The 24,714-nt window shown below is 35.4% G+C and overlaps 1 protein-coding gene across 13 annotated transcripts in view; it reads right to left on the reverse strand.

Moving 5' to 3' along the window:
• The window catches only part of DOCK9 (dedicator of cytokinesis 9), a 142,694-nt gene that overhangs the window by 65,039 nt on the left and 52,941 nt on the right, over window positions 1–24,714 (reverse strand). For all 13 annotated transcript variants that reach the window (XM_075424162.1, XM_075424170.1, XM_075424146.1 and 10 more), the window contains exons 4-21: window positions 23,740–23,822; window positions 22,596–22,665; window positions 18,577–18,672; window positions 17,815–17,949; window positions 13,429–13,603; window positions 12,035–12,102; window positions 8,102–8,176; window positions 7,870–8,010; window positions 7,307–7,507; window positions 7,042–7,164; window positions 4,543–4,625; window positions 3,970–4,092; window positions 2,076–2,155; window positions 1,808–1,995; window positions 1,618–1,683; window positions 933–1,025; window positions 527–650; window positions 31–152 (exon numbers count right to left, since the gene is read on the reverse strand). In XM_075424162.1, the coding sequence (XP_075280277.1) occupies window positions 31–152; window positions 527–650; window positions 933–1,025; window positions 1,618–1,683; window positions 1,808–1,995; window positions 2,076–2,155; window positions 3,970–4,092; window positions 4,543–4,625; window positions 7,042–7,164; window positions 7,307–7,507; window positions 7,870–8,010; window positions 8,102–8,176; window positions 12,035–12,102; window positions 13,429–13,603; window positions 17,815–17,949; window positions 18,577–18,672; window positions 22,596–22,665; window positions 23,740–23,822 (2,046 nt within the window). The remainder of the gene's footprint in view (window positions 1–30; window positions 153–526; window positions 651–932; window positions 1,026–1,617; window positions 1,684–1,807; window positions 1,996–2,075; window positions 2,156–3,969; window positions 4,093–4,542; window positions 4,626–7,041; window positions 7,165–7,306; window positions 7,508–7,869; window positions 8,011–8,101; window positions 8,177–12,034; window positions 12,103–13,428; window positions 13,604–17,814; window positions 17,950–18,576; window positions 18,673–22,595; window positions 22,666–23,739; window positions 23,823–24,714) is intronic.

Below are 24,714 nucleotides of genomic sequence, written 5' to 3' on the forward strand. Positions count from 1 at the left end.
GAAAGATAAGCGCAATTCTGCATAACATACCTTTCCAACCCCCACTTCTTGATAATTCAGATAGCCTGACGGAAGATTTGCTGATACTGGGATGTGTTGCTCATTGGTCACCACTCTTCCATCTTTTATTAGAGGAAGCCAAGAATACCCAACTACGGAACATGAAAGGCAATTAATTTTAACTATGTTATGAATCTTTACATAAACACTTACGGAAGTCTTACTGTACGCTTCTGATATGTAATCCATAAATCAGAAAATATTACTGTAAGGGCCAAATTATTTGAACTCATATCATTAGAAATAATTAAAAACAGCAAATAAAATATCACTGAGTTTGAAAAAAAACATACATTTGATAGGCATTCCAAAACAACATCTGAAACATTTAAATTAACAGAAATACTTCATGAAATCTTTCAGTCGGTATAATGTAATTAGAAAACATTAATCACGGGTTACCACATAAGCATACTTCATAAAATCTCCCCAGTAGTTACTGAAAGTAAAGCATTAGCGTACAAACCTTGTGTTTCAACAACATCTTTCTTCTTCGTACTCCCTTTGCTTGAAGTATCACAGCTGACATGGTAGAAGGTGAACAACAAATGGTGCTTTTCATGTAACTGAGTGGGCAATTCTATTTTAATCTGAAAGGCAAAGAATCACAACCTTTGTAGAAGTCTTGAGCTAGAGCAGTGACATGCCTTACTGGTTGTACACTTAAAAAGTAATTCCAGGTTATATGTTATTTGAAGCAAGATCAAGAATTACACACACAGAACTTACAAAAATTTACTTACAGTGAAAAGGGGGGTTTGATTTAACTGAAGTCATTATCAAGTACTTTGCTCTCCTCAAATATTTTCTTGTATTTTTGAAACTTACATACTACCTAAACCAGTAAAATTTACCTCAGAAAGGTGACTTACCTCATCATAAAACTCTGGATTTTGATGGTGATGCAAAACAGCAGCAAACGCGCTTCTAGTAAATACTGGTCCACCTGGCCTGCCATAGATACACTAATAATAGAAAACAGGGCGGGGGGGGGGAAAGGACAAAAAAACCCATGTGATCCTTTTTCACTCTCAGCTTAGAATCTGTTTCACCTAGAATTTGAAATATTTTAACTTGTGTTTAATTTGGTGCCTTTGCACAGACAGGAGATTACATGATGTGTAGTTTGCCTGCTGTGCAGCAGAACTGACAGTGTGATTTTTACCTCAGGATTCCTATACATTTCTCTACTTCTTTTCTTCCAGGCATCTCTTATACATTGTGGTAGCTCATAAAAAAACACAGAGCTTGGCTCTGCAGTTCCTCTAAAATTTTACCATTTTAAATTAAAGAATTACTCCTACGGAGTATGCACAAGCCACCTTTGTTTGCAACAAGGTTGGAATTTTTGTTGATATAAAGAAATTAAATGCTCTGAGGGTTCTTTCGTAATCTTTTTATATCAAAACCAAGCAAGTCATCTAGAAGTTAAGTCAAATGCAAAAGGAGGACAGAAAGCTGCCATCCCAAACTAGATAAATTAATCAAGTATTACTGTGTTACTTGGCTAACTGTTCACCATTTTCTTTTATCAATCGCAAAATTCAAAGGACTAACCTTCAAAGGCAAAGAATCCTCTTCATCAGAATCCTTGAACTCAATGCATACTGCAATGTTTCTAGCCTAAAGCAGATTTTAAAAAAATAAAACCCAAACACTCAGTTGTAAGGATCATCACAGAAATATAGTCCGTAAACATTCTTAACCAAACCAGAGAAAGAAGAACGTACAGTTTTCCTGTACTCACCTTTGCAAAAGACTTTTGACTGTCGTATTTCAAGTGCTTTGGATAAACATAAAGATGATTGTTGTAGATGGTGAAAGGCTGAGTGTGTTTTGGTATACAGGGAACAAATTCCTCTACTTCAAATGTTATTAATGCCTTGGTACTGTTTTCAAACTGTTTCATTGGAATGTATGACGAGTTAACATAATCTGAAAATACACTCAAAATCAATAAAACACTGAAGAGAAAAAGCCTGAATGTCCATTTAACAGTGTTTATTAATACTTACTTGGAAAATCTGGTGACACGTTATCAATTGTAACATCCAGATTTCCTAAAATAACAGGAAGTTTGGCCATCTTTTCAGGTCTATAGGAAGGAAAAAAACCTCAGTCAGGCTAAATGCAAAACTATCAGATGCCAGAGAAAAGAGACAATAGGAAACAGAAGCAGAAGTAATATCCTGAAATAGGAATATGAGAGGAAAGGGTGATTTGGGGATGGATGCCTGATCTGGTCTTGCTTTTTGCCTAGATTTAGTTGTCTCCTTTAAACTTGGAAAAAAAAAAGAAAAAAAAAAAAAGAGTAAGGCTTTACTCACCAGTGTGGAAAAGGTTAAGAAAAAGCATGATGTTTTTCTTTCTTTAAATCAGAATTTAAAGCTTCAATAAAGATAGGTTTTGTTTGCCATGTAATAACTCGCTATAATTTGCAGCAAAGAGGGAACCTGTAAGTAAGCTTTTTAAATCTCAATAGCCAGTAACAAGCATTTATGGTAACAGGGTAAACTTCGGGGAAGAACAACAGGGGAGAAAAAATCAGTAAGTTAACAAAATGCTTCTTCTACTCAGTAATTTTTTTCCTGACTCCTCCTTTTTCTAGAGTAATTAGTCACCCTGAAAAATACTTACTATTAAACATCCTACTATGAAGTTTCTTAGATGTTATCATGTAGCTAATTCAGAAACATGATTTGAAGTAGGAGTATTTGCCATGTTAAAACACCAGTGCAGAACTCTTTATTAGTAAAGATAGTCAGCAGCATGATTTTTTTTTTTTTGATTATTGCAGAGGAAGCAGATGCAAAATTTTCCCAAAATGCAATCCCGTACTATGAAACAAACAACCTTTTCTGGTTGGAGTCTGCATTCTAATTCCAAAAGCTAAGCTAGAAACATTACAATCTCTTCGTTACAAAAATTCCTGTGAAATACTGCACACGATTCCACAAACAGGATACTGAAATAACCAAAAGCATTTCCTTAATTCACAAAGTAAAATGATGTGGCAGGCTAATTTCTTATATTAGTTTCACTTTCAATAATACTTTTTAAGGCAAGGAGTATCTGTACACAGCAATTTCAATGCTATGTAAACTTCAGTGAAACTTTAAGCGGCTTGTTAAAATGGAATTAAAATATCTATTACAAACCTTACCTGCTTATCAGATTTGGTAAGCAAGAATAAAACCAAGAAACTGTAGCCCAAGTCTTTTGTGATTAGCAGTTATTCACATGAATACAACTGCAGCTACCTGTACCATTAACAGAAGTGGAAATGCCACTGCGAAGCAGCAAAGATTGCTTTAGTATTTGTCATCCTGTTTAAAAAGGATGAAAAAGGATTAAAACTAGTTTATTAACCGGGTCATCTGTCAGTAGGAGATTCTTAAGCCTTGCACACAAACTGATGCAGTCTTTTGGAATACTTCGTAAAAAAGGACAGCCAGCGTTCTGTTATTTAGGCATCCTGGACCACACACACTCCCAAGGAAGGCTGACTGGGCATTGGCTTGAATCTCTTTCCCTGAGTGCTAGCAATCTCTGTTCAAGGTCCGTGAACATATGATTTATGCTCATACTTCTTTTCCTTTGAGTGTGTTCAGCGAGCGTAACTCCTAACGCATTGCTACTTCGGGATATGATGCTTACTGCAAGTTACACATGGTGTAATAGTTCAGTCCTGCAAAGGAAAGATCTGTAGCTTGTATGAAGGCCTTGGCTATATTTACACAACTTCTATATTTGAAGTGAAAAACATATAAATACACACATCAAAATATTAGATGCTCCAGTTCAAGGCCATAACAAAAAAAGGGGGGGGGCGGCAGGGGGGCACAGGAGGGCAGTTAGGGTGTGGTTGGTTGGTTTTTGGTTTTTTTAAAGTGGGGAAACTAGACTTACTTCCTGAAATCTGCTAACAATTTCAGCATGTCTTCATTTGAAAGTTTATTACTGTCTTGTCTGAAGAGAGGAGAAAATCTTGCATTTCTGTCCAGGGTTCCTGAGGCATCTTTAAACAACGTCCTGAAAGTCAAAATCTTGCTTTCAGCTGACTTTATGAAAGTGTTGAAATTCACTTCAGGAAATTTCTTTACTACAAATTAGAACATACTACAGCATCCTTCATATTAAGCATTTAGTACTCTTGTCATCGTAGGTGAGCTTCAGTGTATAAATAGCTCAGTTTAACAAATCAAGTGTGAACCATTTCATTCTTAGTAAAATGAAAAATATTGACAATAGAAAACAGTTGGCAATATTCAATGATTTGAATAATAATATAATGAATCTTTATAACTTTTTTTCCTACTACAGAGCTGAAGTATAAGTTAGTTTGTCATAAACCTTTGGTTAATTGAAAGTAAAACAAGAAGCAATTTAAACTGCACATTAAATTTTACAAGAGGTGAAACAGAAGAAAAAGATGTCAAAGAAAGTTAGGAAAAAATACAGATTGACAAGATCTGTCCCTACCTAGCTGCCCAGGCAAAAGGCATTCTATATTGACCTAATCTCTGGCATGCCTGCTTAGCGTTCTTCAAAACCTTCTGTGCAACCTGCAAGGGACATAAGAAATAGCTACATTTTAAAAGCCACATTTTTTGCTCTGTTAGTACACAAGAAAAAGCCATATATTGACATTGATATGAATTGGAAAAATCTTCTTTAGATAATTAATCCTAAGTTTGCAAGTGAAAGACAAACGAAAATACCTCTTAACAATTCATTTCAGGTTAAGCAGGGTCTGCTGATTTCACAGCATTTCATGGGTGAAAACATTGACCCACCTACAGCCCTGATAATACATCACAACTCATTTAGGAAAAAAAAATATTATATACAAAACTCATAGGAAAGCTAGAGCAAAATTTAACTGGTTTTTAAGACAAAATTGTGACTCCATATAAAAACATTTCCCCTCTCAGTTTCTCCCCTACTCACCACCCACTCTATGTACCAGAATACATTCCTGCAGAGTAAATGGTAAAATACTCTGCAATATTTGTATTACAAGTACACACAGAATATGGGGAGGAGTTGTACGAAGATCATATGGACAATCGTATGTATGGACTTTGAAAATTTATTTTCATTAAAACTTCAAGTTTTTGGTTTTGTTAGCTTTTCACTGAACAAACAATTCCATCATATAGAACCAACATACGTAACAATCAGAGCTAGAAACCCACAAGTTTGAGATGTTCATCACCAAGCTGAACCACTTGAGCTAAAGCAGAAGTTCCTCACAGAGCAGTAGGCTTTTCTTTTTCAGAAACCAGTTTCTCATATGTTCCTACACGGAGGAAAATTGTTTGCCAGAGGCAGAAAAAACAGAGTAAACCTGTCTGAATATTATCTCTGATTTATGCTGTTGACATTATGAAGAGCTGTTTCTATTAGTGTGTTATTTGAGCCAACTCTCCATTACTCTTTCCTGCAAAAAGGGGGAAATTGCACTCAGAAGCATAAAACCTTGATAAGTAATCACCATTAATTCACTGTATTTCAGTGTTTAAGGGGAGAATGAGTGATCTCTTGGCTACAGAATTTGCTGCTTCTACTCTCCCATTTTCTTGTCCAGAGTAGTAATTCTGCAGGGAACTGGAACTTGCTCATTGTACTGACACACATGGAGGCCTACATAGCAGGTACTGGTCTGTTTTGGTTCAGATTAATATGGTGTAATCCAGAGAACAAAAACGGCAAAAAGTTCAAACTAAGTGTTCAACTGTATAAAATTACAAGCAGAAAAGGACAGCGTAAGTTAATATAACCACAAATGTTGCTGTTGGCTATTCCTGCAGTGCAGGGCAACACACGCCTAGCACTCCGCGTCAAATCTGGGAACACTCGGGCTTGCTTAACCTTCCCACGTGGCTCAGGCCCAACACCACCAACATCAGTTACTCAGTCCAGGTTTGTTTTAATTCAGTAACGGTCAGCATACACTTCAAAACCAGACTCCTAAAATACAAAGCTGCTGTTTTTCGACGATAGCTGAAAAAAAATCTCAAAGTATTCCTGGAAAAGCAAATCAGTAGTCTGATCTATATTAAGACCAAGTGAAAAATACAGGTTTTTTTCTGTGTAACTTAGCCAGCATTAAATCAGTAGGAAAGAATACTGTTCCTCTGCAGAGACTGAAAGTTAACCCTTCCTTCTTCCCTCTCCCTAGCTGAAAACAGGAAGAATGTCAACAGTAGCTACGACAGCTTACAAAAAACCCCCCTTTTCCTTGCATCCTGGTCCAGCTATTTAAGCACAACTGTAAATCAACAAAATCAAAATTCTATTGCTTCAGTGACAGACAAGAAGCAGCAACTGACAAAGCTTCTTGTGGATATGTTTCCGAAAACATTAAAATGTTCTGTCATCCTAGACTCCTGTAAACTCAAGACATTTCAGTGGTTTATTTCCAAAAGTGGAGTTCTATCAAATCTTGAAAGCATTTTATACATAAAACCAGAGGCTTAATGAGCTCATTGATTCTGAAGGAAAAAACAGCAAGGCAGCAGATAAAGTTACAGTAAACTATGGTCACCAAAAAGTGACACAAAGGAAAAGTCAACAACAATGATACAGTAAATAAGATGCATTAACTAAGAGAAGCATACCGTTCATTTCTGACCTATATTTAATATTTCACTGTTTAACAATTTTCAACTCAACTTTCACATTGAAGTCTAACGTTCTTTTGTCAAATCAGTTTATTTAAAGTCATTATAAAAATTAAAGATTATGTCACAATTATAAAAAGCTAAATAAATGTTTCCCAATAATATGTTAGACTTTACCTACAACATTTCAATTCATAATAGTTACTAGTATTAACAGCTACAACTTACTAACTCAAACCATTCAGTTATCTGAATTTCTTATAAAAGAACTAGGCTTTTTATTGATATTTCTTAATTCCAAATCAACCTGTCTTGCCTCAGCATTTTTTCCACATCCCAGAAGACGATAACATACCTTTGAAGAATCTGAACTTTTCATATATGGTTCAGCACAATGTGTAATACTTCCCTGTAGTACTTTTTCTATTCTAGCCACAAGGAAAATATCTGTATGAGGACATGTGACTGAGAATATTCCCTAGAAATAAAACAAGAGATAAATATAAAAGGAAAATGCACACACGCTTTACATTACATAATAGAAAGCTACCCGAAGCACGTAGGAAAACTCTCTACTTGTATCCAAAATCCTACTAATTCTTTAGGTTGCTAGTGCTCACCTGCTTTGGATATTGTAACACAGTTTCATGAATGTCTTGAATTCTGTGTAAGCTATCACCACTGCCATTCATCATTTGTTGAGATGCACTGGATATCATGTGCCTTACTGAGGTGTGGTTCAAATCAACATGGAAATCTGCTGAAATCTTCCGGTTGTTTTTAATATCAAATAGTGATAATGTAACAAAAAAAGGTTCTACCTAGACATTTAAAAAAAAGAATCAAGAGTCACTGCTGGCATCTATATTATTGCAAACACGTGCATGAAAGGAAGATGAGTCACATTTTTATAAACAGTTACTCACAGCTATTGCTCTAGATACTACTGACAACATGTAAAGAGAGTAAAAGAAAAGTTCCACTTTCTACAACACAACCAAAAGATTAGTAGCAAAGTTACTTTTCACAGGACTTTGGCTCTCATTTTTATTTAAAGGAGCAGAAAAAACCCCACAACGTTTCTCAATCACAGCAAGGAATTCCTGCCATTAGGAACAATGCCAACAAAATAGTAAGACATTCATTACAATAGTAACAGAAAATAATTAGATTAATTGTTTACGTTTGTCGTCGGTCCTTCTTCATTTTCCGCAACACAGCTTTGCAAATTAAAAGATAAATCGTTACACTTCACAAGAATTTTTTTTCCAAATTTCTCTTCAAATGGCTTCACTTCTGGTTCAATACCAGAAAAGTCAAGTTTCTTTAAAAAGAGAAAAGAAAACTTAAGTTGTTTCTCATCTCAAGGGGATAAACTTAAGAAAATACCATGCTTCCTTGTAAAAAAGTCTAACCTGTGCATCTGGATCCAAGACAAAAAGTTTAACTCTGCTTTCACTTTTTAACTTGATTTCTGCTTCTCTGGTACTCTGTTCAAAATAAGAAATAAAAGGCTTAGGTTTTCAATTTCATTCCTTTTGCTGTGATGTTCAAAGCTTTACATGTTTTTAATTCACGCACTCTTCCCTCCCTAACTGAGCTTTGCAACTCCTTAGTCCAAATTGCTCCGTCATACCCAGTAAAAAGCAAGAGAAGGCTACTCTCCTCTAAAGGCTTTTCCCGGTGTCAAAACACCAAAACGTACAACAGCAACATGTAACCTTCCAAGCTTATGGGAAGCACAGTCCAGTGTAGCTCATACAGCGCTTTGCCTCCTTAAACAACAGATAACTTTCATAACACCATTTTATTAAAAAAAAAAAAAAAAAAAAAGTATGAATGGACTTTAAAGCTCAGGGCTATCCTGAGACCATAAGGTTGCTCAGGAAACAGCAGGTTACCTAAATTAAGAAACACTATCAGAGCTCTTTTGCTTGTTGTTTTTTTGATATTTTTTGTTTGTTTTTTCTTTTCTTGAACTCTACTGCCAAAGAAGCGGTTTTCCTGTGGGTAGATGGAAAAAACCCTCACACTTAAAGGTTACTTTGCAGAGTACACTGTACACTGATCCTGCCTGGAATTTGCGGATACCTACCTATTAACAGTAAAACAAAAGTGAAGTGGAACAAAATAGAATGTGAAAACTGACCGTATACACAGGTTATTTTTCTAAAAAAAGGTATTATTTAAAGAGTATTCTATGATTTTTAAAGTCACAGGACATGAAAAATAGATGTATGCATATGCCAAAATTATCCATGTAGGAGAATTGCCATTCCCAAAGTAGTAGTTGGCTAAACAGGGATACAAAGTTTTATAGTACAGACAGGTGTCTATTTTTGCATCAGCCTGTACAGGTTACAAGAAGTTACCATCCCAAAATGCTCATAGCTGACCATCTGTTGGAAGTGATCTACTGTCTACATCTGCTTTGCTGGAGGTTGAAGAAACTGCTACTATATCTCAAGAAAAAAAAAACAAACACAACAAAAAACCCAAAAAACCATCTGCTCTAAGAGCTCAAAATCCTATTTTAGGTTAATAAGAACAATAATAAAAGAGAATTTGACTTAAAGGATGCATTACAGAATAGGAACTTCTGAGGTGTGATTTTGAGTATAGATGCTCAAATGTATTTCATTTACTTTATCTTCAACACACACACGAGAAAAGACAAGACTTGGGGTGAAAGACATGACCCAGACACTCGATAGCAGCAGAGTATTGGCAGACTTTGCTTGTTCAACAGCCAGTATGATTGAGAAATACAGGACTAAACTGCAAAGAAGTTTAAAGATGGCAAGAAGGTTGCATGTATGTTTTGGAAAGGGAATAGTCAGGGGCCAGAACTGAAGAGGAAGACGATCTAGTCATAGAAGCAAAACAGAAACTGTTTCAACCAAAGTATCTTGAATAGTTCTAGATTCTTTTGTGTTCTGTACACTAAAGACAAGACAATACAAAAATATGCATTTTTGACTGACAGATCAAGGGCAGTTGGTCAGAAGCCAGGAACTGAAAATGATCCTGTCTACAGCATTGCAGTGACCTTGTAATTCCATTTCCTCATCTGTAAAACAGGGACAACATTTTCCTACCATAAGGAACACTGGGACCAGTAACGGTTAAGGAGCTACTTAGGCACACTGATCATGACAGTCACACAGTTATTCAAGACAGAGGTCTAATTTGTTTTCTCTGAAGATTAAAAAAAACAAAAAGCAAAAAAAACCCAACAGAAAACCTACATTTACTCCTGGTACTTAAATTACGGATAAAAGGAACATGAAGCAGGCAGGACAGACAGAATGAGACGTATGTGTGCGCATCTGTTCACTGAAGCACAGAATACTATCTTATTTAGTTTATGTTGTAAACTAACAGCTGTTCATAGAAAAATGAAGGCTTGGAGATGTACTTGCAAGGGTTAAAACTTTTGTAGGAAGACTGTTTTTTCCCCTGTTGTCAGGTGCTCTACAATCACCCCTGAAGGAATTTCTCTTTCCTCATATGGATATGAGGTCAGTTATTTTGAAAATCTCCTCCCAGAACCAACAAAAATAATAAGAGCAACTATAAACTCTTCTAAAAGAAGGCTCAATGCCTTGTAAGTCTTCCACTTGGAAAAAAAAAAATCTGACCCAAACAACAGCTGAAAAGACAATGCAAGAAAGAATAGAGGACAAGATCCTCAAAAAATCCAGCATTTATATGAAAGTAATCAAGTTAAGGCACAAACAGTGTACACTAAGGCAAACTGGCAGATTTTTCCCTGTACTTCTCAGGGAAGAAAGGCTGGAAAAATACATTAGATTATGAGATCCAAATTATTTTGAAAGGCAGTATTTAGTAAACACGAACTAGAACAGGAAAACCACAAAAGTTATTCTGAAGGAAACAGAAATTTAAATATGTTATAACCATGGAATAAAAAAAGCCAGTGCTTAAAGAGCTGAGAAAAATAACATGCTAGAAAAATATCTACCTTAAAGAGCTGCATGCTTCCAATCAGAAGGTTATAGAAACAGCATTTGTAGTACTAAAACTATACGCAGGTGCTGCAAGCCCTGAATAAAGTCCCCTCTGGAAGTCATATGGAACCTAAGCCTTCCAATAACTGTGACTATAAAGAAAGAAAAGTCTTCCATACAATAGGACCATCTAATTTCACATTTGTTTCTGAAATAAATTTTCACAGCCTCATGTAAGTATGCTGTTTGATGCTTACAGCTCTTCTAAGCAAAACTTGATTGTATGCACCACAATTAAAATTAATTTCAAAATACAGCCATAGCTGGAATTGCTATTATGTGATAATCTTTTTTTGTGTGCATGTGCTAAGTTGATTACAAAGCAGTAACAGAAAGAATTAAGTCAGCCAACCAATTTGGGTGCTAAAAGCCTGTTGATGTATTCTGACTGAATCTTTTGACATGCTAGCTACTGCAATAGGCAGAACTTGTGTTAGTGCTTGTTCTCAGTTTATAAGCTCCACTCCCTTCAGTAGTTACTAGGTCAGACAAATCCTCAGAAAAGAAGTGAAGAGCATTACAGACCATGGTCGAGCAGAAAAGTTTCAAGACTGCAGGCTGTGCCACACAGAAGAAACAGTAAGGAAGTCACAGGAAGGAGTTTGGATTCTGCAGCTTCAATAGGAAAAGGTCACCAGCTCCAGTCCTTAGATGATTTAACAAAAATTTCTCCCTTACAGAACTCACAAAACTTATTGCAACACACAATTCGCTGCTTTAACTGAAATAAAGTCTGCAAAAAGGCTGAGGAAGAGTTACTGTTATTTTCTATTTATTTCTGTTTTATTCTCATTTCTATTTCTACCACACCTACGTAAGAACAAAATTGAAAAGCAAGAACTATGGCAATAGAGGAAGTATCCATGAACTTGCCAGCCTGTTACAAACAAGCATCTTAAAATACATTCACATCATCACTGCTACTAAGCTCCTCTGGATTTCTAAGTATAAAAATAAAACTTGACTTCAGTATAACTAGATTTCTATAGAAACACTTTAGCACTCATCCTCATGCAATAAAACAACACATAATATGCAAAATACAATAAACTAATAAAACAATAAAACACGCTGCTTTTAAACAGCATGCCAACATTCATACAAGCAACTTTAAGACAGTAACTAGTTTGGTTCCAAAAGCAGAAAATGAAGAAGTTCAATAACCACATCTATTCACAAAAGAGCTTCTAAGCTTTCAAAGCACCACAAACTGACTGGAAGCTGGAAGCCAATACCTTACCTTTACTGAAAGTTCATGTCATTAACTTATATTTAGTACTTTACATCCTGAGTTGGCATTTAGAATATATATATTACCTTTGCAATTTCAGGATAGTAGTTATCAAAACCACTTGATGAGCTTTCCATTTTGATTTGTTCATCATCTGAAATTATAAAACCACAGTTAAAAAAAAATTAAGAAGCCAAACAAACAAAAACCCAAACTACTCACAAAACTCCATAGCAAAAACAGTTCTGGTTTTTTGTTGGGGGGCAAGGGGGTGTCTTTTGGGGGGGTTTTGTTTGTTTTAAACTCCTACCCCCCCAAAAAATGATAATTGTTAACACAAACAGGTTGTGGACACCTCCATCATTTCATTTTGACGCAGTGAGTGACTTCTTGGAGGATGTAACCAGTTACATGAAAATAGCTTTAATATTAATTCTGATAGCTGCATGGGGAAAGAGGATACTCAATGAACAAATTTACATTACTCTTTCCACTATGCATTGTAACTTGATTTCAAAACAAGTTCCTTCTGTTCATTAGGTTCCCTGCTCTACTCTCCAACAGTTACTGGATTTACAAAGCAACCATTCAGTTAGCTATAAGCATCCTACAGTTCTAAGGTCAATTGGGGACCACTGATTAAAATGTCTTTCACAGAGCTACAGGCTTCTCTTTTTCCATTTTGTTTTTGTTGCAAACTTTCTACTAATTTCTGTCATCTTCAGCAAAGACTGTGATATGTCAATTTTAAACTTTAATGATCCCTTTTGGTATACTGTGCTATTCATAAGCAGAACAACCTTCTATAACCTCTTCCAGGTTCTTCTGGACATGCATACGCTTGGCCTCATATCAGTTGCCCTCCCCATCCACTCTCAAGAAGAAAAATGCGTGAGAGGACCTCTAGACTATCCTTTTGTCACCAAACTATCAACTATACCGACATCAAATTCCTTACAGATATCCTTACCTACTCTCAGAGGGCTCCAACAGAAAAGATTCTACACCCAAGCAATCTATTTCAGTACTTTCAGTAAATATTTGTGGTCAAGGGAGTTACATCTAAATTAAAGTCCCTCACTGCAACCACAATTTCTTATTCTTCTACCTACAGTGATCACAGAACAGATTATTCCATTTTCTGCAGCATTTTACTTATTTCAAAACAAGTCCCTCTTAAGTTCTCTTTTTCCCTTAAACTGCCTCGGTCCTGATTTTTTATGTGGGTTTTATTTTTCTAGACTTCTCATCAGTCTCATTATTCTCTTCTAAACTTCACTCAATTGGAATCAATACAGAACAGTGCTATTTTAATGCCAAAAGATCAAAACTACCAGTTCAAATAGATAGTGAATAGGCTTATAATTTTTATGACCAAAGAAAACAAAAAAATTTAGCCACAGTAAAATCTTTCTTTCCAAACACATGTACATAGATATTGTCACATAACTGTATTAGCATTGCTAGAAATTCTGTTTACCTTCATGAGACTCTCCATTTCTTTTTTCTTGCATTGCAGCCTCAAAGTTAAGCTGAAGGATTTTGTTCAGAGTGTTTATCCATTCTTCCATTTCAAGTTCACTATCTGCAGCCAAAAGGTAACTACTCTTGTCTTGCATCTTGAGCTCAAATGCAAAACGTCTGACTTTATTGTTCTATAAGAAAATAAAAGATCTTTAAAATATCTTTACATACTCACAATCACAGGAAGTTATATGTATTCCAGATTTTTTAACAGAAATATACAGTTTGATATTTTGAACAAGTGTATTATAATTACACTTTTTCCTCTATGACGTTTGACCCAGTGAAGTTAACTGTAACAGGTGGAAGTATGAAATATAACAGCCCATCGTTCAGTTTCTCCTCATCAGTCTGCTTGTAATCATGTTTAAAAAAACAAAAAATCCAACTTCCAAATATCAAGTCTTCATGTATTCAGATCATCTAGAAGTGAAGCTAACTAAGATCTACTGATAAAAAAAAAAAAAAGAGTGAAACTGTATTAATATTTCAGTGAGAATCATTTGCACATTGGGATTTTATACTGGACCTTAAATCATAACCAACTTCAACCCTAAATGCCCTGATGTTGCTAGTCTTTGAAATATACATAAAGTTGGGAATCAATTCCTCCTTTGCTCCTCAACCATTATTATCATCCTTTTTGCACAAGTTAAATCAAGTCTGCAAATCCTACCTAGCTTGACTTCTGTTCCTGGGAACGAATTCACAAGTCGTACATGAAAATTCTTTATTATCATCAATTTAATTTTAAAAAGAAGGATAATTCATCAGATAGACTTTAATGGTTGGGAGATTTTTTGTTTGCTTGTTTTAAGTTAAATTAAATGTCAAATTACATTTTAGTTTCGCTTCATCTCAGATTTTTCAATTAACAGACTAGCTAATGGTTGGCAAAACAGTCAGCTTTCTGCCAAAGATGAGTTTCTGTTAAGGAGGATACAAACAAATGTATGGACTCCAGATTTAAGGCATTCTTACCAATTAATATCAATACTGAAGTAAATGAAAAAATCTTAAGAACAGTAACCTTTAACTTTCACAGTATAAATCCTTGACACAAGTGGAAAATCTCACACTTTTCAGTTTTCACAGATCGCTGAATCAGAGCAACTCTGCCTATATATATGACTGTATGTGTGAATATATACAGTGCATATATTATGTGACTGCACGTCTCTGATGCAGAAAACTCTCAATATACTTCAATATTAAAACAAAACAAAAACACCAACAAAACCAAAACAAACCACAAAATCTACCCCAAACAGTATTTTGGGAATTCCTGTCTTTTCATTTAGTATCTTTAAGTTTGGGGGAAAAAAACCCAAAACACGTAACAAAACTCCTCTAAATAAAACAACAAAACAAACACAATAAACACTCAAGGAAAACAAAAAAACTACTGCACATATTCAGCATTCCTCTTCTACAAGTAAAGATGAGGAGCTTATTCTGCTCTGTTCTGCTTTGTCTTTAATGTCTGTTAGTGAAGTCAGCGTTTTTCTCTCTTGTGCATGTACTGCCTTTGAAAAATAAGTAAGCATGTGTGTTAAATGAACTCAAAATAGAAATGAAAAACGTTACACGAGTGCAATAAGAACTAATCCTCCCTCACCAAAAAGACCTACTGTGAAACAAGTAGTTTGATTCTGAGAACAAAAGCTTGTAAGCATGTCTACCTAAGAAGAACAACCACTTCTATGGATTCCAAGACAGACTACTGCAAAGTATCGTGGCTGGGGTCCTTACAATGTTTTATTGTATTTTCCTCTTCCATTAAGTGGAAATGCAGTTTCTATTGTGTAGAGACCACTTTTTTCCCCACATGAGTTTCCAGATGCTAATACACCATCAGTAATAAGTAACAGTAAAGCAAGGAATAAAATAGGCTCAGCCAGAGAGGATACAGTACATAATATAAAATAATAAAATCACAAATCTGGAATGGGAACATTACATGTAATATTTTATAGTTCAAAATCTCATTTACTTGCCCCTCACCAATAATTCAAGTGCAGAAAATGGCTATTTCCAATCCCCTTTACTCTAGTCATTAAATGACTTCTTGGCTTCATAGAAGTGAGCATTAACTTTTAGGGTTTCCACCTGACGTTGATCCATAACTAGTGTCAAATTTACACATGCAGTTCTGAATATCAAGATGCTAAGATGACTGCTGATGGTACTGCAGAATACAGTATAGCATTCAAGACATAAGCGAACTATAAACTTTAAGTATCTGAAGTACAGTTTCACTTACAGATTTCTGTATCAGCCCAAAACCTTACTTGCAGTAGAACAAAGGAACAGTAATAAAAAGAAAATAAAAATAAAAAGCTTCTGACAGAGTCTGAGGAAATTTTAGGTTACTTGAATTGAACTGATGGAATAGAATGTATGGAACAGCGCTTCATGAAAGATGATTTAGAAAAAAGGGGATTTTCAGGATTAAAAAACCAAAAACATACAATCACAGAATGGCTGAGGTTGGAAGGGACTTCTGGAGGTCATCTAGTCCAAACTCCCTGCTCAAGCAGGGCCACCTAGAGCTGACACCCGAGGACCAGGTCCAGACGGCTTACGAATATCTCCAAGCATGGAGACTCCACAACCTCCCTGGGCAACCTGTGCCAGTGCTCAATCACCGTCACAGGGACAAAGTTTTTCCTGATGTTCAGAGAGAACCTCCTGTGTTTCAGTTTGTGCCCATTGCCTCTGGTCCTGTCACTGCTCCATCCTCCACCCCTCCATCATCTTCATAGCCCTTCACTGGACTCTCTCCAGTATGTCCATGTCTCTTTTTTACTGGGGAGCCCTAAAGAGGACACAGGACTCCAGGTGTGTCCCCACCAGTGCTATTGAGCTGTTCAGAGGGGAAGGATCACCTCCCTCGACCTGCTGGCAACACTCCCCGTAATGCAGCCCAGGACACTGTCAGCCTTCTTTGCATCAAGGGCACATTGCTGGCTGATGTTCCACTTGGTGTCCACCAGGACCCCCAGGCCCTTTTCTGCCAAGCTGCTTTCCAGCTGGTTGGCCTGGTCAGCACCTACTGGTGGCTGGCATTGTTCTCCCCAGCTGCAGGACTTAGCACTTCATTCTCCTGCAGTGTCTTTCTTTCATTTGTAACTTCTGAAAGTCTCAGCGTTTTCTGATGATGTAAACTAATTCTGTAGTGCCCACAACAGTCTGTACCAGAGCCACAGGCTGCGCACCATAAACAAACCACTGCCTAAGTGGGAAACAAAAGGGGCCAGAAACAGCCCAGAAGACGGAGAACATATATTATCAGGGAGAGGAAGCCGACAAACAGAAGGAAAGATACTTTTTAAGTGCAAGACAAAGACTACAACTGTGTTTAGGAACCATTTTTTTTGCTTGTTGATTTGTTTTAAAAACACAAATCAAACTCATTTCAGTGGACTTGCCCTGAACTGTACCCCTAAGGCAAAACAATTTGTGTAAATCTGTATATAGAACTTGCAGTATGATTAAATTTGTTATAGAAGTAAGACATCCATGAGAAGTATCTATTAAGTGTGTATCCAAAAACATTATTACAATATTTTGAAAAAAAATAATCCTCTGTAAAGGTGTTTTATCTCTCTGCATAAATCTTCAAAGAACTTTATACTAAAAAAAAAATATTATTTAAGAAATACATTTTTATTAAACTTTGCCTATTTCTATCCAAGTTAACAAAACCCTAAAACCCAAGAGCTTTTTCCAGGTATGTTGTGCCTAAGAAAACAGTTACATGCTGTACTGTAAATACATAACACAATCACAAGAAAAAAAAATATTCTTTTCTTTGGCACTTGCTACTGACAAACATTTTACCAAAGGCCTTCACTTTTTAAAATAAAGAAAAGCACTTAGAAGTAACATTCTAAAGGTCAAATGAAAGCATCTGGAAGGGTGACTGAATTTAATACAAGTTCCACAACAAAAATCCCACACAAGAAGCTATGCAAAACATTTTACAGTTCACGGAAGCACAAAATGTAACTGAAATGAACTTCAATTTTATACTGTCATTACTTCATCATTATTTAAGGCTGGATTTTTTTGTGTGTTTGCCTTAAAATGTTGTTCAGCGTTTTTGATAAATACTTGACATCAACTAGTAATCTATATTCTTTTCAGAAAGATATTTAAAATTCAGCACCATGACTTTTAAAATGTCATTCACTGTTTTTCAAGATGCAGTGTTGTCTAATTGTTCCTGTGCATAACAGGTATTTATCTGCATCTGACAAAAGCTGTCTGTATTTTTAAAAAATCCATTTGCTATCAAATACAGAATCAATTGGAGAACAGGCAGAATAATTATAATTACCTGAACCACTCCCATGCATGAATCAAGAAATATCGATCCTTTAGGTTCTTTCGATATTTTCTCATCTTTGTAGAAATTGAGATTATAGGATCCATCACCAAGTTGGATTAAGTGGAAAAATCTTCTTTTAAATGACTAGTGAAAAGAAAGGAGAAAGAAAAAACAATTACAACACTAGTATTAATCAACTTCATATTACAAAATGTAACACCGTAGGTTATAGAAAAAAAAAGCTTTTGTTTACACATAACCTAATCAGTATTCTCAAAACATAAAAACAGAAAACATTAATTAAAAAAAAAAAATTAACTTCAAAACCAGCAGCCAGATTGTTCTATATTATTTGAAAGTATTTTGGACCCTTTGGAAGGTATTTAAAACTGACTCTACAGTACTGTATGTAGTAGATATTTACTGCGATAACTGTAAAAATGTGTTTGTTTCCTAATAAAGAGGCAAGAGAAAAAACAGCTCATATTACATAATCTCTTTCCTACTAATAACACACCAGGGTCCAGTTAAGAAAATTATTTAAAACCCTCGACTTCTCCCACGTACTGGATTTTTAATGCATTTTTTCTGTTTTAAGTAGAATAAAAGGAAAGTAAGATTTCACAGATACAAATTACACACAAGCCTCCCTCTTTCATCGTACACTTTGTTTTTAGAAGTAAATCACATACAAATTGACTTTTCAAAGGCACAATGATATTTAATATTGGTGTTCACTTTTTACCACATGTAAGACACTCTTAAACCTACTCTCATTGTCACACTGATTGCACTATTCATGTTGCCTTTGTACAGCCATCCTTGTTTTGTTATTCCACCTTTCTGAGAGCCAAGAGATGCTGCATCCTGGAAATGGGAAGAAAAAAAAAAAGTAAAGTTTTCCATCACAGTCTGAAACTGTTGCATTTATTGAAAATTTCAGAAGTCATTTTTAAAAGATGGAATAGCTATGATGGAATAGCTATGCTCATAATGTAATTATAATAATGTACTATGAGTCCCTGCTGAAATTCTATAGCTTTCTAATTCCAATTATTTTATTTAAAGTGCAGGGAATGAGATTGACCTCATCTAACTTCTGATAAGTAACTTGGCCACTTCTATAGTATTTCTCTCTGGTCAGCAGCAAGACCCAACTTCTAGACAGCTAAATATCAGTCAACATATATACCACTGAAATAGGGGAAAGAGGGAAAACTCAAAACATTTACTTTGTAAGCTTTTTTATATATTTTAATCTTCCAGTGCAAGAATTTTTACCAGTTTCTATTACCAAAAAGAACAATGTAAACTCTTGCATACCCAAAACTTCATTCGAGATTTCTGAAACCATTTTGCTGTATATGTCTTACTTCAAAGACAATACTTCAGTATTTACAGAGCACTAAGTCTTGAATTGTTGAATTGGATCTGCCCTTTTACAGATCAGAATCAAAGTTTTCAAAAGAGAACAAGACCAAACTTGGCAGTAACAGCAAGTTCACAAACAGCAAAACCAATGCATGCGTGACTCGTCACATCCACTGCCTGTATACCTCATCCATCTGCCAGTTGATGGAACTTACTAACTACATCAAAACCCATAGCATGTTAACAACTACCAAAAAGCAGTGCTCTACCATCAAAACCAATCAAAATGAAAGATTAGTAATTGCCACAGAATAAACATTAAATCACCAGTTCAAGTAATTTTTAGAGTGCTACCAAGCTGAATTTACCATGGTTTCTAGCTGACATAACCCATTTTGACACAGCAAAAACATTAATGAATTGGAAGTGTAGGAAGATTTTCAACCATTTAGAGGAGAAAAACTCCTTCTAGAGGAGAAATACTCCCGATAATTTATTATCCAAACAGTCAAAATCAGGTGAGTATCCAGTCGAAAACAGAACCACTAAACTTCCTCAAGTGCCTCAACTACTTTTTCTAATTCCTTTTCTCAGCTACTAAGAGAACATAAAAAAACCTGATTACATATGGGGGACAGAGTCATTAGTTCAACAACTGAACATTAAAGCCAAATTTTGGAATAATATTCTGGAACTAAATCAAGAAATTTTCTGTTAAAAGTTACTACTTATTTTATTTACAGATTTAGTCTGTCTAGCTTGCATATTCTCATGCAAATTTCAAAATGCTGCAAACAAAAGGCAAAAGAAGCATCAGTATGCTCCTTCAAAAATTCTAGTCAGCTTGATCCTATGGAAGTTAGGCCTAGTAAGGAAGACATGGTCACCAACTATCAGAGCATCTGATACAATACCCATTAGCCCCCACCCCTGCTGTATTACCCAGATAACTATTTTCTTGTACAACAATCAAGATACAGAGACAACTTAAAACATTGGGCTTCCAGCTATGGTTCTCCACCTCCACTGGTGGGAATTCTGCACAAGGAGAGGATGGTTTAAAACCACCTTTACAAGTGTAAGATGAGTAGATGATAAGTTATCATCAAAACTTGGCACTAAACAACCAACGCTTCTCTCTAATTTCACAAACCATACATACAATCACCTGACATGGCAAGAATTCCTTCACTACCCCTGTTAACAAAAATTAAGATTAGTTCGATTAAGACTCTTATTCCCATTCAAAGTCTCTGAGGTGCAACATTTCCCAACTGTGTTGAACTGCATGATGCTTCCTAACAACAAAACTGACTGTCATTTGGGTGTCTTTATTTACACCATTCCTTTCTGTCAGGCAGAATTCCTGCCTACAGAGCCAAAAAGCTACTGAATCTTTCCAGCCCACCACCTGTTAATACAAAGGGACTCAGAACCCGGCCAATAACACATGACTTCTACACTGCAAACACACTTCCCGTTTCCAACTGCTAAGCTAATTTCCTCATTTTTATTACTGCTGCACACTGTGCTTCACTTTTTTTAATGATCTTTCCCACAAAGCTCAGGGTCAAAATTTACTTCAACAGCAACTGATTCAACAAAAACAATTCCTTATCTTGATCCCATACCCCAGCCTGATTTAAAAATTCTGTTTACAAACACCAACCTGATGGCCTGATAGCCCGAATTAATTTTGGAAAGGTAATTATCTCCTTTTTAATGCTGCAAGATTAAACTAATCTTTATCTGGTTTTCCTCCAGTTTTTAACCACCTGCAGCCTTTTGTTTTCTATCATCCTCTTACTAAATCAGCTTTCTTAAAAAAACAAAACAAAAAACCACAACAAAACCACAAAATCAAAACCACAAACATAAGTGAAACAAAAAGATTAATCTCTTAATCTAAGATTTGCATATATGCTTTTTGGCACACAAAGATGTTAATGTTTGAAAGAAACCTCTTGTATTAATTCTTCCCTTGAGGAAAGAATTTATGGTCCCCCGCCCTGTTCCCATTAATCTCGCTTTTCTTCCTAGCATCCTTTTTTCTTATTTAAGTTCCTCATCAAAGAGTAACAGACCTCGTCTCCAGTGACTCTACCTCCAAAAGAGATACAACGCTCCTGCCTGCTCTAACAAGAAACTGGGCAGCAGGAAAGAGGAAGACCTTCCCACTTACACTTCCTAGTAAAAACCAGACCACCGGATAATAGCCCAGCTATAGTTTTTCAGAGTTTAACTAACTGCAGCCGTAAGTATTTTTCCTACTAACGATCACAGTCAATTATATCTCCATTTTTTTCATGTTTAACTCACTGTTGTCAAAAACACTTCTGTTGTCAGAAATACTATCACAGTAAATAGTGGCAAGTCTTTTTAATTTCAGTATAACAGAAAAAATATTCATCCCCATCTTACAAATAGGAAGATTTGGATACAGATGCATGAAATTATTTGTCCAAATATCACAGTGCAGATTAATAGCAGTGCTGGAGAAACAGCATCCTGTTCAGGAATCTACTTATTCAGATGCATTCTCTGGACTATTTTTTCACATTTAATCCAGGAAAACTTGTAACAAACTACTTTCATTTCACATACAGCAGTTCTGAATACAAGGAATTTATAGAAGCAAACTAATTGTCCAAGAGCAAAACCCACAACAATAATTTTATTTTCATTCTTTTCTGTGAGGCAAGAGTTCAAGTACTTGTAAGAAAAGAAAACACCAACATTTAACCACTGTGTTTTGAAACACAGTGTGGTAAAAATTAAATAAATCACAAAAATAACAGAAGCAGTTACTGAAAAAAAGTCTTTGACATTTGAAACATACTTGAAAATTGCTTGAGGCTACAGATATCTCTGGGTTCCCTAAGCCAATGACAAAAAAAGAAAATACCTTGGAGTTTTAGTACATTTTTTCAGCTTTTGTTTCCATGACAAATCCCCAGGTCTTATCCTATACTCAAATTTGTGACAAACTAATTTTAACTCACACCGTACGCTACACAGTCATGCATGCTTAAGTGTGCATAAAGTCATGTTGGAACAGATTCACCTATGGTTTTACTTGACTTCATGACTAAACTGCATGAAATATTTCTCTATATATGCCTGTCTATACAGAAACAGTATCAGACAAGACAGATTTCAAGAAAGCTGAAGGATTATCTGTCATCAAGTATTAAAACTTCAGTTCCACTATCTGTCAAAAGCTGTTCTACTGACATGACAGATCTCAGGAATACAAGGCTATTTGAAAGGAGATAGGTAAAATAACTACATTTTTTCCCAATCAGATTGTTCAAGCTCTCTGTTTTCATTTACTGACTTCAACACTTAACTTCTAACCTCTCCTTACCTAACATTCTTTACTGAAAGCAAAAGACAGTAAGGAATTCTTATTTTCTCACCTCATCTTTATCTGCTTCTTCATCCACTTCATATAAATGAACTGGAAGCTTCTCCGATTTTGTCCCCTTACTATGAAAGAAAAAACATCTAAAACACTAGAAATTTTGTGATTAGTTACATATTACATAGCTGCAAAAATAAAGATGTTATTTTCCTAACTGAAAAGGAAAAAGCACAAGAATAACTGAGTAAAAGCACGCATTTTTCACAAAATGTATTTCTTAGCCAGTAATTTTCACAATTTGCACATCTGGCCAAAGTCTTTCTTTTGTTCTACTTGTCACTGTCCTCATATGTAACTGGAGGGAACCAAACGCCTTCTCATTCACTGTGCTCCCATCTTAGGAACAAGAATTCATACCTGTAACTAGTGGCTTCTTTTATGGCAAGGTATTTATTTAAATACCTACTGACTAGCACGGTTTCTGTCCTGGGCAAGTGAAAACCAGGTACTGGCTTTTACAAAACCTGTGAATGTATCAGAACTTTTCACAGGAAAAGAAACCTCTTTCTTAACTGATAGATGCAGGAGAACAGGTAGGGAAGACGTCGATCTTCCAGAGTTGTGGGATTCAGAGTATTCAGTCACTTTCAGATAATGAAAAAGTTGGAAAAGATTTATTTAGCAGATGGTTTAGAAAGTCTGTAATAGATGCGGATTAGGCTGTTGCTTTGAATCATCCTGTGAAAATCCGCACTAGTTCACACAGCTGGTTTAACCATCTCAGGTTCTATTCCCTAAGCTCCCAAAGAGAGTTCCAAAAGCTGCCTTTGTTGCTACAAAAACAGGATATTACCATTATAGTTTTGTCTAAACATCAGCCTGTTTTAGTTGCAATACTTACATTCACACTGTCAATGATATAAATTCTTGTTCTGACCTGTCTATTAATAAGGCAGCTTTATTACAGTATCTTTCAGAAAATGTTTTAACAAGGTTTTATACCTTCAAGTACATCAACATAAATTCCATCCAAGAAATCTCTATCATCTCTACTGGCTGTTAAACATTGATATAGCATATTTCAAGTTACATATTACACATATTAATAAATTTCTGTAATAAACACATTTTTATTAAATACAGTTAGAGTTCCTTCACAAATTCAAAATTCTTATTATACCACTAGATAACATACTTACTTTGGAAGCTGTCGAAACTCTCCTGAGTAATCTTCATATCTATAGTTAACAACATGCCAGTCTGAATTGTAGGTTTTGATGCACTGTTTAAATGAAAACTAAGTATCAATATTATTTGGAAGAGGATTAACAGCATTCCCTAGATACACAGACAAAAAAAACCTCTTAAGGTATGGTTGTTTATGAACTACCATGATTACATGTCGATCTCTGAAAATTCTGTACACTTCCCTTCTTTTGCAACACAGCTTTTTGCAACAAGTGCTACTTTTCAACAGGACATTATCATCTGCTAGACGTTATAAACTAGAAAATGGAGAATACACTCAGCATCTGGATTAACCATATTCAGCTGTCTGAAAAGTTAAAGCAGCTTTTCACTGCAACTGAAAACATGATTGAGTCTTTAGAAAACTCAGCATTAAAATACAGATGCACTATTAAAACAGAATATTCAATTTTGCACGTACAGATATGGAGAAACAAAGACTATCTTTTCCTCAAACTTACATTTCTAGTGCAATTAACTTCATATTTAAATTTAAACTACATGCTTACAGTTGTTGAAAAGCAATTAAGTCATTAAGCTCTGGACTAGATCACAGGAAATATTGTTTTACTCCACCCATATTGCTACAGCATAAAAGTACTGATTTATCTTGGCTTTGACAGAAATAACATAAAACTGACAAAATCTGTTGCCAGAAACCATATGGTATAAAATTTTATATGTTACACATAAAGACTTACATGTACACAAACATAGCATCTAATAATTCAAAAATATTTTCTTTATATTTTAAAATACTAAGTTAATACTTGCCAACCAATTGTTTCTGCAGAAAGTGACTAAACTTGATGAATTACCTATAACACTACTCCTCCCTCCTTGTCTACTTTCTTCAAATTTATCTTACAGCTGTTTAGGTTAGGTAATAAGGGCATCTATCACTGTGGAGAAAACACTTTGAGGTT

The sequence above is a fragment of the Opisthocomus hoazin genome, chromosome 1 (genome assembly GCF_030867145.1).
Source record: "Opisthocomus hoazin isolate bOpiHoa1 chromosome 1, bOpiHoa1.hap1, whole genome shotgun sequence".
Classification (NCBI taxonomy): Eukaryota; Metazoa; Chordata; class Aves; order Opisthocomiformes; family Opisthocomidae; genus Opisthocomus; species Opisthocomus hoazin.